Consider the following 13,320-nt stretch of genomic DNA (forward strand, 5'->3'; position numbering starts at 1 on the left):
TCCGACCATAGGGCTGGCTGTCTGGCTGTAATTGACAAACCTAGGCAGGCCTGGGGAGAGGACCTAATATATCTTCTTAATCTGCAGCTGGGAGGTGGAGAGGAGTGAGCAGTGGGTCTGCCAGAGTCCTGAGGGGAAGACAGAGTCGCCCCTAAAGTAGTCCGTAGAGAGGGAGGTATTGATTCGGAGTCTAAAAAAATGAGCTGCCCTTCTCCGAGAACAGTTGAATCTGTCCTGCCTCAGATGAGTATTCTCTCAGGGGAGGCGGAGATGGAGGAACCTGAGCAGGGCAGCGTCTGGGCCTTGCTTCTCCCGTCTATCGTTCTCTCCCTGACCCTTTCCTCAGGTAAAACGCTGCGAGTATGAGATGCATAATGCTCATGGCTGCTCAAGCCTCTGGGTCACTCCAGTGACCCAGTGTGTTAGTTACTGCTTGGAAAAGCAAACAAAAAACAAAATCTTCTTGAGCAGAACACCCATCAGACCGTGTGACTTTTTCCTCCAGCTACAATACCATGAGCCGCTCTTATAGTCCCTTATTTCTTAAGAGAGAAAAGCCTTCTGCTACTCTTACGGAGGCATTTCTCCAGCTTCTGTCGAACTTCTCCCAGTTAAGCCGTGATGGGTGGCTGGAGTCTCCGTTGACTATGAGTTGAGATAGCCTACAAGGTCGGCCAGGCCTAGAGGCTCCATGTTTCCCAGCCTGGTTTAGCGCCTACTCTTTGCAAGATGCTTTCCTAGGCAACGTCAGAGGATTAAACAGACATGAGGCAGAGTCCTTGCCTTTGAGGAGCTTTTGGTTCCAGCGTGCGGAAGCCATGTGCCTGGCAGACTGATGATCCAAAGACGTTAGGGACTAAGGGAACTCAGAGGAGGGAGAAGTTGGTTCCAATGCAGTTCCCACCGGCTAGCATAGGCTATCGGGAGCTATATGCTGTTACATTTCACTTGTATAGGCTGTTACATTTCACTTGTGTAGACTGCATCAAGAACAGTTTATCTTTGTATCTTAAGAGGATTGTTGACCTCTCTACCATACTGATACTGGCTCAAGACAAGGTTGGCATAAGGGAAGCCATATTGTAGAAAAGAAGCCCTGTTGTAACTTTGAATGACCTCTGACAAACTAACCCAGCTGGATATGCACCCTCCAGGAGATTTAACTGCTCTGTAGATTTTACGACCCCTGCTTGTGCGGGTACCTCCCAGTTGTGATAAGATGATAACTTTGTTTTTTTGAGTTCCTTAGGAATGTGATGACCCCGGAACAGAGAATCTATGCTGATAGCCATCATCAGTGAAAACTGAAAGATCTGGTGTGGCACTCCCGCCTGTAACACCAGAGGGTCAACATTCCTCACCCCCTCCCCAATAACCCAATGGCCTATGTAACTGCTGTAAGATTTCGTGCCCCCTTAAGATGATTCTTTTGGACATGAGTTGGCCATCTTCCCTCTTGCTAGCAAGCTGTAATAAAAAGTCCATTTTCTCCTACCACCTTGCCTCTTGACTATTGGCATGTCTTGCGGCAAGCAGAAGGCCCCATGTCGGGCGGTAACAATTCTATACCCATGTATTTGAAAACACTGTGCCTGGACTCTCAGATTTCGTAGAGTACTAAAATCTCACCCAGCCACCCCCAATAAAAAACAAAAACAACCACTAGGAACCAGCATAGGGTTGTTTACTTTTACTTTTTAAAAATTCAAAACATTTCATTAATGGACATTTTTATACCAAAAATCTTTAAAAAAAGAAGCCTGCTTAAGTTGAATCTCTGGCTTTCTGAAAAAAATTGCCAAAGGGTCCTTATTTTTCTCCTTCTCCTGAAGTTGAGTATAAACTTCATCCTGGACTGGTGTGCAGGAGCCAAGGCTTTTAAATGCCATCTCTATCCTCAGGGGCCACCCTGGCTCAGGGGATAGGGAAGGCTTTTGGGTTGGGTGGGAGGGGTGGAATACCTGGGAGGCTGAGGAGTTGGCTGCATGTGCATAATCTATCCCCATCCTTTGAACCCCACATCTAGGGGGTTCAAATTTCTGGAGGACTGATCTTCCCAGAAATTAATGCATGAAAGCCGCCAATGATTGTGGTGACTCTGTGGCATAAATGAAATGAGAGCCAGTAAGATCTTTGATTTTGTGCTCAGTTTTTGGGTTAAGAGAGGAGGTTACTGGGATATGTGTTCTTGGCCTAAGGCCATGCCAAAAGACTGGTTCTGCTACTTTTTTGAGCTCTTATCACCCCGCAGCCTGTCTGCCTCGTCACTGCTGTCACTTCAGCTGTGCATGCCTTTCCTGGGTACAGACATTAGGCTCCCTGCCATGGAATCTGCATACATTAACTATTGTCTGCTAAAAATTGTGACTATTTGATTTTTTTCCTTTAATCATCCATTTTGATTTATAAATTGAGCCAAACTTGCAGCCATAAAGACGGAGGAATCCTAGTTTCTAACAAAGAAAACTGAGACAGTTTTTTCTTCCCCACCCGTGTCTGTGAGCAAGCCTCGGTTCTCAGCTGGCCCAGCCCTGAACAAGCTTGAAAACAATCCATTTTCTGCCTCTCGGAGGTGCCAACCAGAGCAATTCACGGGGAGCATGTTGAGATGGAGAGCTGTTGCTTGGGAACTGGCCTGTGTCGGTACCCTGCTTCATCTTTGCCACAAGTCTGGGAGCAGTGATGGCTGGATCCACAGCTCCGCAGATATGGAGAGCAGGATTTTTTAAAGCTACCAATGAGTGGCACACGCAGGTCAAGGAAAAATAGAGGCCCCACTTAACCTGGGGAAACCCTAGGAGTAGACACTGTGCCAAGTATCTTCTGTGAACATTCACGTTCCTTGATCATAGGGATCTTTGGAGTCTTTCCATAAAATTGGCTGTCTACCTCTTTTTCTCAAGGCATGTTGTATCAAAGAAGGGTAGCCTTCCTGAAGATGTCTAGATAGGTGTCTTAGTTATGCTTTAATCTTAACTGTGAGTGGAAAATCAGAGTTCGCCTTCACTCTCATCATATAGCTCAGAGGGAAAGCTAAAACCAATTTCTGGTTTCTCTGTGATGTGTGGAGAGGGGAAGTAAATTGGCCTCTGTATAGAGTTTAAAGGAACTTCACCCACTGAGTTCATCTTCCAACGTCTTATTTATGGTGAAATAATCAGACAGTAGTCCCTCCCTCATCTACAGTTTTGCTTTACACGGTTTCCGTTACTGTGGCCAACTGCGGTCCAAAAATATTAAATGGAAAATTCCAGAAATACACAATTCATAAGTTTTAAATTGTGTGCTGTTCTGAGTAGCGTGATGAAATCTCATGCTGCCTCGCTCTGTCCTGCCCTGGACGTGAATCATCCCTTTGTCCAGTGTATCCACGCTGTATATGCTACCCACCCATTAGCCCATTAGTTAGGAAAAACATAGTATATACAGGGTTCAGTACTATCCGTGGTTTCAGGCATCCACTGGGGGTCTTGGAATGTATCCCCCTTGGATAAGGGGAGACTACTGTAATTCCTGCTCACAACCCCACCCCATCTGCTCCTATATACTTTGTGCCTGGATAGAATAGCAGAGAATAGGAGAAACTGATCTGGACATGGTATGTATTGACCAAAAACCTGAATACAACCCTCAAATCTCACTACTTCATTCATTCTGTTATTTAGCAAATATTTATTGAGTCCCTGCTGTGCCAACCACTGTGGGAGGCACAGGATAAATATATATTCAGTCCATTTCCGAGTCTTGACGAATTGACCTCCTGAATATCTCTTGACTCTATCGACTTCTCACCTTCTCCATTACTCCCATCCTAGTCCAAGTTGCCATCATCTCTCGTCTGAATTACTAAGTAGTGTTATAAGTGTTGTTCTTCTATCGTCTTTTCTGGTTTCCTCTATTCTCTGCCCTGCCCCCAGAGTGATCTTTTCAAATGCAAACTTGATGACTTTGCACCCTTGCTTCTGTAGGGGAGGAAAACTTTTCTTTCTTCCCTTCTTGGTTCTTTGGGTAATAATTAAATTGACATGAGACAGAATAATAGGAGAGAATCAAATTTAATTTCATTTGTATGGGAGCTCACAGAAATATGAGTCTCAAAGAAGTGACCAAAGCAGGCAGCTTTTATGCCTTTTAAACAAGGAAACAATAATTTTGTGAAGAATTGGCAAGACAAAGGAGTTTAGGCTTGGGGCAATACATTATTGAAGAAGTAACAAGATTTGTTTACACAGCCTTCTCCGCCCTGAATTCCCTACCTCTGGTGATAAGGATGTCTCTCTTTCTCCTGGTACAGGGAGGATACCTTTCACATGGGAGATTTATTTCCTGCTTTTAGGGAGACAGAGGAGGGTCAGAGTATCCTTCTTGCGTTGGCTGTTTCTTAAGAAACTTTAATTCAAAATAATCAGTATGCCAAAATGGTGTATTTTGGGGTGGCCTTCCCTGAACCCCATCACTTCAAACTTCAGTGGCTGCCCTTTGGTCTTAGGATAAAGACAGTACTCCTCAAAGTGGCCTGTGAGGCTCTGCATGAACTAGCTCACATTTTCTACTCCAGCATACTGGCCTGCTTTCGGGTACGGAAGTGCTCTAATAACCATACCACAGGACCTTTGAACATGCTGTTTCCTTTATTTAGAATATACTTCCCAGTGCTTGACTTAGTTTATTCTATTCATCTTCTAGGTCCGAGCTTTTGTAAAAACTTTCACCTTGGATCCAATAAGAAATATTTTACATTAATATCAAGAACACACATTTAGATAGGTAGACAGACAAATCATTAGATGGTAGATAGATAGAGTGAGTGAGTGAGTCTTTGATTGAGTTCCCTAGGAAGCAGGTTCTGAGGACAGAGATTTCCTTGTAGGAAGTGTTTTCAGGAGTGCTCTCAGGATCACACCTGTGAGAGAGTGAAGACAGATTTGGGCAGAGGAAGGAGTTGAATGCAGTGACAAGGCCCCAGCCAATCCAAAAAAGGAGATTTGGAGCTGGAAGAGCCCTTCAAAGTTGTCCCACTTTGACATAAGCAATGTAGGCTCTTGTATTCTTATATCAACCAGTCCTTGGGTGCTTGCGGCCTGCAGGTGAGGGGCATTACTTTGGGCAGGAACCACGGCCTTGGGTCCAGCTCCTCTCTGTGTGTAAGGGCAGTTCCTAGAGAGACTCAGAATCCTTCAGTCTTGAAGGAGGATCTGGGTGGCACACTACGGTGTCCACTATAGTCCATCCCTTGTGATGCTTGGATCCACTTACTTTGTCTAATAAGTTCTGGAAAACAGGTCCTCTAGTATTCTGGCTGATCTCTTTTCGTTGGCAAAGTTCTAAGAAGAAGCCACCACCATTACATATTGTCTAATGGTTGCAGCTGATGCTCATCATCTCCCACCTCTACTGCCCATTTTATGTTTCCTCCCCTTGGTTGGCATCTTGGTTGGTCTATATGGCATACTTGTTGGGGTGACCCAGATCCTCATTCCTGAGAAGTCTGAGCTCCTGCTCACCATGACTTTCTGAGAATTGACTGCTGCTGTTATCTATTTACAAAAAAATTTGGATAGTATTTAAAAAAGACTCATCTTTTTTTTTTGTCCCTGAGCTAACATCTGTGCCCATCTTCCTCTATTTTGTATGTGGGACACTGCCGCAGCATGACTTGAGGAGTGATGTGTAGGTCCGCGCCCGGGACCCAAACCCATGAACCCGGGCTCCCGAAGCGGAGTGCACGAACATAACCACTACACCACCAGGCTGGCCCCAAAAGTCTCATCTTTTGCAGCCGGATGGTAGAAAAATCTGAGTACCAGACACAGAGATTAGTTATCAGGGTAGAAGAAAAGGTTGGATCTCCAACTCCAACCTAATTGGGAAGGAATATAAGACTCTGAAGCTTGGACTGGAGACATCCAAGTTGATGCACCCGAAAGCTTGAGATCCCCAATCCCCTGAACCCTCTGAGCCTACAGAAGTGATGTTCCCATCTTGTTTGAAGACAGTGCACAGACCTCAGGATTTAACCTCGCCTCCCTTATGATTTTCATCTTTGTCTTCAGTTGATGATTAATCATCCTTTGCTTTTCATTGTCTTTCTCTTGTATATCAGTGGCTCTCAAAAAAGCCATCTGATTCCCTCTTTTTACACTATTATTTCTTCTAGATCTCTCAAAAGTCTGAAATATTGGACACACAGGTGTATTCCCTTGCACCTGTATCCTACTCCAGTTCCCTGCTAGTGAGCATCTTAACAGTGACACTGCTACAGCGGCATGCCAGGGGCTATCAGTGAGCCACCTGTCACCAGTGATGGGGGTCTCATTGACAGCTACTCTTAGGGCCTGTTTCCTTGGGCCATTACTGGCATCAATTGTTTTAGGTAGGGTCCCCCTGGAAACAGACCCTGAGATGGAGATTAACATGTAGGAATTTTACTGGGGAGTGTTCTTAGGATCTACACCTGTGAAGAAAATAGAATTGTGCAGAAGAAGGTGTTTAACTGCAGTGCAGTCTTAACAAAGACCTCAGCCATGCCTAAGAGAGATCAGGAGCTAAGATGGCCCTTCAGAATTGTCCCACTTTAAGACAAGAGTGAGCCTTTATACTCCTGTATCAACCAGTTATTGGATATGGCTGTCCCCAGGAGGGAGCATGACCTTGGGCAGTGCTCTTTTGGCTGAGAGCAATTCCCATGGATTGACTTGGCTAAGAGCTCTTGGGTGCTGCAGTCTTGAAGGGAGCATCTGAGTAATGCACTTCAGCATCAATGATGAATGATAATAGACAGAGAGAGAGAGATGACAGATAGATATGTTGATGGATGGATAGACAGATGTAACCGCAACATTTGATCCATGAAACAACACCTGCTGTTACTACATGTTCTACACGCTGATTTTTCTCTGTTTCATTTGATTTATTTTCCTGGTTCTTAGGATGCACATTTTGGAAATCACAGCATTGGATACGATCAGTGGGGTTATGTAGAATGATGTGGAAACACACAGGTAGGGCACTCACTTACAATTAGGAAATCGAAGAAGTCTTCCTCAGTAAAGGCCAGATCTAATCTAAGCTAAACACAAAAAGCTAAAAACACTCTACCTGTGTGTGAGTCCTTGAATGGGGGAAGGAAATCATAGGTGGAGTGTCTGCATTTTCCACAACCCCACTTTGCTCCTGTGCTCTGCTGGAAACAAATGTATTTCAGTGACCTAGAAATGAAAGTACTCTCTCTTCCAGGCTAGCCTCAGGCTTGCAGCTCTAAAGCCATTTGCTGTTCCTTAGAAATGGCAGCAATAACAGAGCCAAGGCTGACATGGCTCTTGCAGACAAAACTGTTGTTTTCCTCTTGCATTCGTTTTAGGGAGGAGGGAAAGGCGTAGAGTACTATAATCCTTGAGTGATTTAGATTTAGTGTTGAATTATTTGTTCGAACACGAATCAGCATAGGTCTTTACCTCAATCGTGAGGCAGAAGAAAGGAAAAAGGGTTGCAGAGTTGGTTTGGAAGTGTGTCTGAGGACTGGGCTGGACTGTGCCTGCCAGCTCTGAGTGACTCCCACTCTCTACTCCCCGATTTGACGCCCTTCTTCCTCCTTTCTTGTGGACGGGCTCTTTATGCTTCAGGACGTGATGGACATCAGGTTCTGGGTCCTACTGGAATATCAATTTTGTTTTTTTCCTAGATTTAGGCTGTTATTTTTGTTACTGTTGGTTGTTTCTTTCGGAAAGAAACCTTAGTTCATTCTTTGATTAAGAAGTGACTCAGCAACTGCAATCTGACAGGACATTTTCTCTAATTTTTGTGGAGAAAAAATGTTTAACTCTTTTGTCTCCCTTTAGAAGTTTGTTTGTTTTTTCCAGAATTTGATTTTTAGTCTTTGGTTGAGTATGTATTTTAGATCCAAATTTAGGTGGTGTCTATGGTTGAATTTTAATTTCTCATAAGTGGAAATAAAATTAGGAGTAATATTAAATTTCCTCTTCAAAATTCTCCTGTAATAATAACATCCTTCCTCATTGCCCTGCCTCAAATCAGAAAAATAAATTTAAAAAAATCCTATGTGAAACAGAGATGAATGGTTCAATGTTTAACTCAAGTTAAGTAAAATATGAAAAGAAGGTTTATTTAAAAAACTATTTTTAAATTTTAGTGATAAGAATTTCTAATTCAGGGGCTGGATGGCAGAAGTGGGACAGAGGAGAGAGGGGCCTGGGTTTAGATTCTCATTAGTTGTGAGATTTTGGTCTTGTCTCTGAAATAAAGGGATTGGATTTGGTGCCTTAGGGGCTCTTCCTACTCAATTTATTTGTGATTTTATGAAGTTGCCTCTTTAAACACTGTCTTAACAATGACGGTGCCTCAGGGTTCTAGTGATCTTTAGGTCAGCTGACTCCTGGCCATTCTCTCAAAGTCCTCCTTAATCTGGATCCTAATTTGGTTTGACATTCTCCAGTGAGGTAAAGGCAACTCATGCTGGGCAGCCTCCTTTGTGGCCCTTCACCATCAAAGGTTGACAGCGCAGCAGCTTTCCTGTTCCAGAGCACAGGGATGCCTGTGCCTGGGACTGAGCTGAGGCCGCTAATTGTTCCACCTGCAGGATCTCAGTTAAGCCCAAACTGCCATCCCCAAGGTGTATTGTTCAGTCATCTGTCAGACCCATTGAGAACTGTTATTTCAGCTTGGAAGTGAAATTTAAAATGGAGGAGAAGTAGGTTATATTTTTTTCCAGTGTTACCTTCAATGACATTATAGCAGTTACTATAAAAACAAAAACAACCGTGTACCCTGAGTTCCAAAAAGTAGCAGGTATTTTATTTAGTATTTCAAACCAAGAACTGCCCAGTGCCTTGTGTGTGAAGTATAAAGTGAATTGCTTGTATCCGGTCTGCTCCCTGGACTTAGACCAGTTCCACGGGCTGGATCTGCCCAGCTCCCAGGCTGCTGATGGAAAGAACAAGGTGTTGATGTGTCCTTTAACAAATTATTCACTCAGAGAAGATTCCTTGTTTCTTAAGGTGTTAAAAATCAAGTGCAATGTTTCTCAAACTGTGTGTTGGCAGAGGTGCCTCAGGGGCTCCCACAGGGGAGGAGGGGCAGTTGGGAGGCAGAGCAGACCAGACTTTGCCGGTCAAGCCCCTGCTTGAACCAGGAGGATTAGATTTAACATTTTTGGGGAGAAAAGGTTCTGCTGCAAATGAAGCCAGAGGGGAAGAAAGGGAGAGAAGGAAGGAAAAACAGAGAAGGAGAGTGGGGGCCCAGTGGTCCTTTGGGCTCAATGCAATAATAGAATCATGGACATGTTCATTGGTAGCACAGAGGGAGGAACAATTGACAGTGAGGTTTCAGAGGAGGTGATACTTGAGTCCAGAAAGAGTGAGTTTACTGGCGAGTCAGGAGGTGAAGGGCTTCCCAGGCCAAGAAAACACACTATCAGAGAGGCAAGAAACAGTATAGCACATTTAGAGAACACAAACAGTTTAGTTTCAAGGACCACAGAGTAAGAGCAGATGGGAGCCTAACAAGGGGGTGTGGCAGAAAGGGGCCAGTTCTTAGGGGATCCTGCAAGCCACACACAGGTGGTTGCCTTTATCGGGCTGTATGGCACCATTAAGAGTTTCAAGGTGAATCAGCTGTATAATATCAACCAGACCCTCTGTATTTTCCTGCTGTTCCCCTACCCTCCTTCAGTGCTTTAATCGAGAAACAGCCATTGTTTAAGCTATGATTTATGGCCTTTCATTTAAAGACTTTATATTCCCAAAGAGATGCTCTTGATTCCTTTGCTAAGGTCATCGTTACTGCATCACAGACTCTTACTGGGACCTGGACAACCCTGGAGGTCATTCAGTGTTTATCAACAGAGGGCGCTGTTGCTACTTCTCCCTTGTGTGAGATTGACCTGCGCTCTGCAGGAGGTAGTACTCCTGGCCCCAGGGCCATAAATAGCAGTAGCTATAAATGACGCCACTCAGTCACTGTGAAAACTAAATTTCCAAATGCTGCTTGCGATGGAAAGAGGTGGTGGTAACAATGATACCTACTCCCCTCACTAAGCCCGGTCTCCCCACATTTTGTGGATGGAGAAACCTGGACCCAGATGGGTTACATAATTTATCCCAGATGAACTTGATGATCATGGGCAGAACGCGGACAAGAACCAGGCCACTGGAACTCCGGTCCAGGGCTCCAGCCCCCTCCCTCAATTTCTTGAAAATTGAAATAAGTTTGAGGGGCTGTGCCTCTGACCATATTGGATTACAGTCACACACCACATAACGATGTTTCAGTAGATGACAGACCGCTTATATGACGGTCATCCCGTAAGATTAGTACCATATAGCCTAGGTGTGTAGTAGGCTGTCTCATCTAGGTTTGTGTAGATACACTCTGTGATGTTCGCACAACGATGAAATCCCTAATGATGCATTTCTCAGAACATATCCCTGTTGTTAAGTGACACGTGATTGCAGTGATTTAATATCTCCTTCTTTGTGCTCTTTCCTGAGTTGGAGGAAAGAGAGGGAGCAGAATGGGGGTCAAAAGGTAAAGGGAGCCGGCCCCGTGGCTTAGCGGTTAAGTGCGCGCCCTCCGCTCCTGGCGGCCCGGGTTCTGATCCCGGGCGCGCACCGACGCACCGTTTCTCTGGCCCTGGTGAGGCCGTATCCCACATACAGCAACTAGAAGGATGTGCAGCTATGACATACAACTATCTACTGGGGATTTGGGGGAAAAAAAAAAAGGTAAAGGGAGCGCTATTAGAGTCAAAGTAAATGTAAAAAAACGCTGAGATATATGAGAAGGAAAGGGGCAGGCAGCACCAATTCTATCACCTCTTCCCCTCTACAAGTGTACATGCCTCCATTACTTGCTGTTAAGTCATAAACATGCCACACCATGTATGGGATAGGCACCCACTATTCCAGGTACTGCAAATACAATGATGAGACATGGTTCTTGCCTTCATGAAACATATAGCCTAGACGGGAAGACATTTAAAATTAATCACATAATTAATTTTGTGGGCCATAAATAATTACAGCCAGCATCTGCTGACAGCTCATCTGTGCCAAGTGTCAAGCACTTCATATACATTATCTCATTTAATCTTCACTGCTATACTATGAGTTAGGTGCTATTATTATTTCCATTTTTCAGTTGAGGAAACTGAGGCCTTAAAGGTTAAGGGTCTTGCCTAAGGTCATGAAGCTGGAGTTAAATCCAGCTGATCTTGGAAACGATATTAGACTGCCTGATAGCGGTAGTAGATAAAATGTATTTTAGAAGCCATATATAAAATGTGTTTAGAAGTAGTGGGTATTGACCATCTTTGCTGCTGTCTGAGAGTCAGATGTAGACTTTAAATTTCTCAAGAAGCAAGTGGAGAGAAAGCTTCTCTTCTGGATTGCCTCCCCTCACCACACCCTATTCTCTTCTGATTATATGTGGTTGATGCTACACTGTGGTTTCAAAGACCAAAGATGCCCACTGTGGGGAAGCAGGTGCTTATGCTTAACAATATCTCTTTGATCACAAATTTGGGCTGCTATCTGTTTTATTTTAGGCTCCCTTTTATGATAAAAACAAATGAGCAATCGCAAGTGAATAATAGCAGAATCATATCCAGTAGAGACGGTTACAATACAAGCTATTTTAATAATCAAGGACACTCAAATATCTTCACATACTGAGTATTTTCTGACAGAGGAGATACTCGTGTCTCCTCCACCCAGGTCTAGCTCCCCTTCGTATGAATCCACCTCTCACACAAGCCCTTATCTAACACCCAGGAGAGGAGGTAGAACCAAATTATTCAACATTGCCTTTTTTATTTAACTTGACAACCAGTGTGAAAACAAACCCAAGAGACAAAGTAATGGAGATGTTTTACAAAATAAACACTAAATAGAAATTGATCTTCAAAGCATTTAAGGTTTCTCTGTGTGTGTGTTTCTGTCTGTCTGTCTTTCCCATTGGAATTCAGTCACATTGGCCTTGGTAATTGTTCTCTGTGGTTGGAACTGAATGCTAATATTGCTCATCAGAACTAAAGTCTTTTATTATTATTTTTTTTCTTTACAGGGTCGTCATGTCAAAACAGGCCAGCTTGCAGCCATTAAGGTTATGGATGTCACAGGGGTAACGTATCTTAATCTTGCCATCTCTGTAGCTATATATTTATAATAGAGAAGTTACTGATTAAAAGAATCATTTTCAGAAATAAAATCTTCTTAAACATCTAAGATCTTTCCCCACTTGTACTTAACATAAAGAAGTAAGAATATTCAACAGCTGACCGAGAAGACCATGGGCAAATCCCTCTAATTAAATTAGATACCTACACAATTAGAGTGAAGAATAATGTGTGCTGGTAATTTACATAAACACAACCAACGATATTTGCATATGAAGACAGAACAAGGATTTCAAGATATTAAGAGAATAATACTGAGATTACACAGAAGAGATGGGTCTTAACAATTTTCCCAAAGGTCCACGTGACACTTGAGTAGACAAGAGTTTGGATAGCTCTAAAATCCTGGTAGGATGTTTAACATGAATATTTTCCTCCCCCCAAAACATTATTGACCAAATAATCACAATAACCACAAATTCTTATTATTGATAGAGCAACACTGAAACAAAATTTCTGCCTGGATGATCAAAAGCAATCTAAGGAATAGACTTCATTTTAAATACAATCTTATGCTTTCAATCCTTTTTGCTAGGTCTATTTAGAATATTTTAATGCCTTTTCAAGAGTACAGAGCAAAAATCAGACTTGAAAGGACTCATGGAAGTCAAAAGCATGTTAATAGTTTTCTATTGTCCTGGGGATTTTTCTAAGATGTCTGTTTGCTGTACATAAAAGCTAAAAGACCAAAGTCTTCCATTCGGCCCAGAAGTGGATTATTCAATGTAAATAGACATAGAATGAATGGGTCACACAAAGGTATCAAGAACCAATATACAAATAAGAAAGGCGCACAGTATGTCTGTATGGAAGACTTGAATCTGTGCCTTTTCTGACTCGTTTGTTACCTTTGAGAGGTATGTATTATGTGGTTTGCTATCTACCATAATACTAATTTCACTAATTTTCATTATGTCACACATTGTACTGACTTCCTTTCCTTTTTTATTATTGATCTGAATTCCTCTTTAAATTACATACATTTTTAACCAGTAAAAAAAATTTGTTTCCATATGTTTAATAGCACTAAGGTAAATAGTACTTCTTTTCATTTGTCCTAAATACATTATTCAAATTTCGGAGGTTGCAAACCAGCAGATATTTAATCCCAGTTAGTTTATTAATTCACC

At 42.9% G+C, this 13,320-nt stretch overlaps 1 protein-coding gene across 2 annotated transcripts in view; it reads left to right on the plus strand.

The window, feature by feature from the left end:
- TNIK (TRAF2 and NCK interacting kinase) overlaps positions 1–13,320 on the plus strand; it is a 391,580-nt gene that overhangs the window by 210,044 nt on the left and 168,216 nt on the right. For both annotated transcript variants that reach the window (XM_058556353.1, XM_058556354.1), the window contains exon 3: positions 12,079–12,135. In XM_058556353.1, the coding sequence (XP_058412336.1) occupies positions 12,079–12,135 (57 nt within the window). The remainder of the gene's footprint in view (positions 1–12,078; positions 12,136–13,320) is intronic.

This window comes from Diceros bicornis, chromosome 15 (genome assembly GCF_020826845.1).
Source record: "Diceros bicornis minor isolate mBicDic1 chromosome 15, mDicBic1.mat.cur, whole genome shotgun sequence".
NCBI classification, from domain to species: domain Eukaryota; kingdom Metazoa; phylum Chordata; class Mammalia; order Perissodactyla; family Rhinocerotidae; genus Diceros; species Diceros bicornis.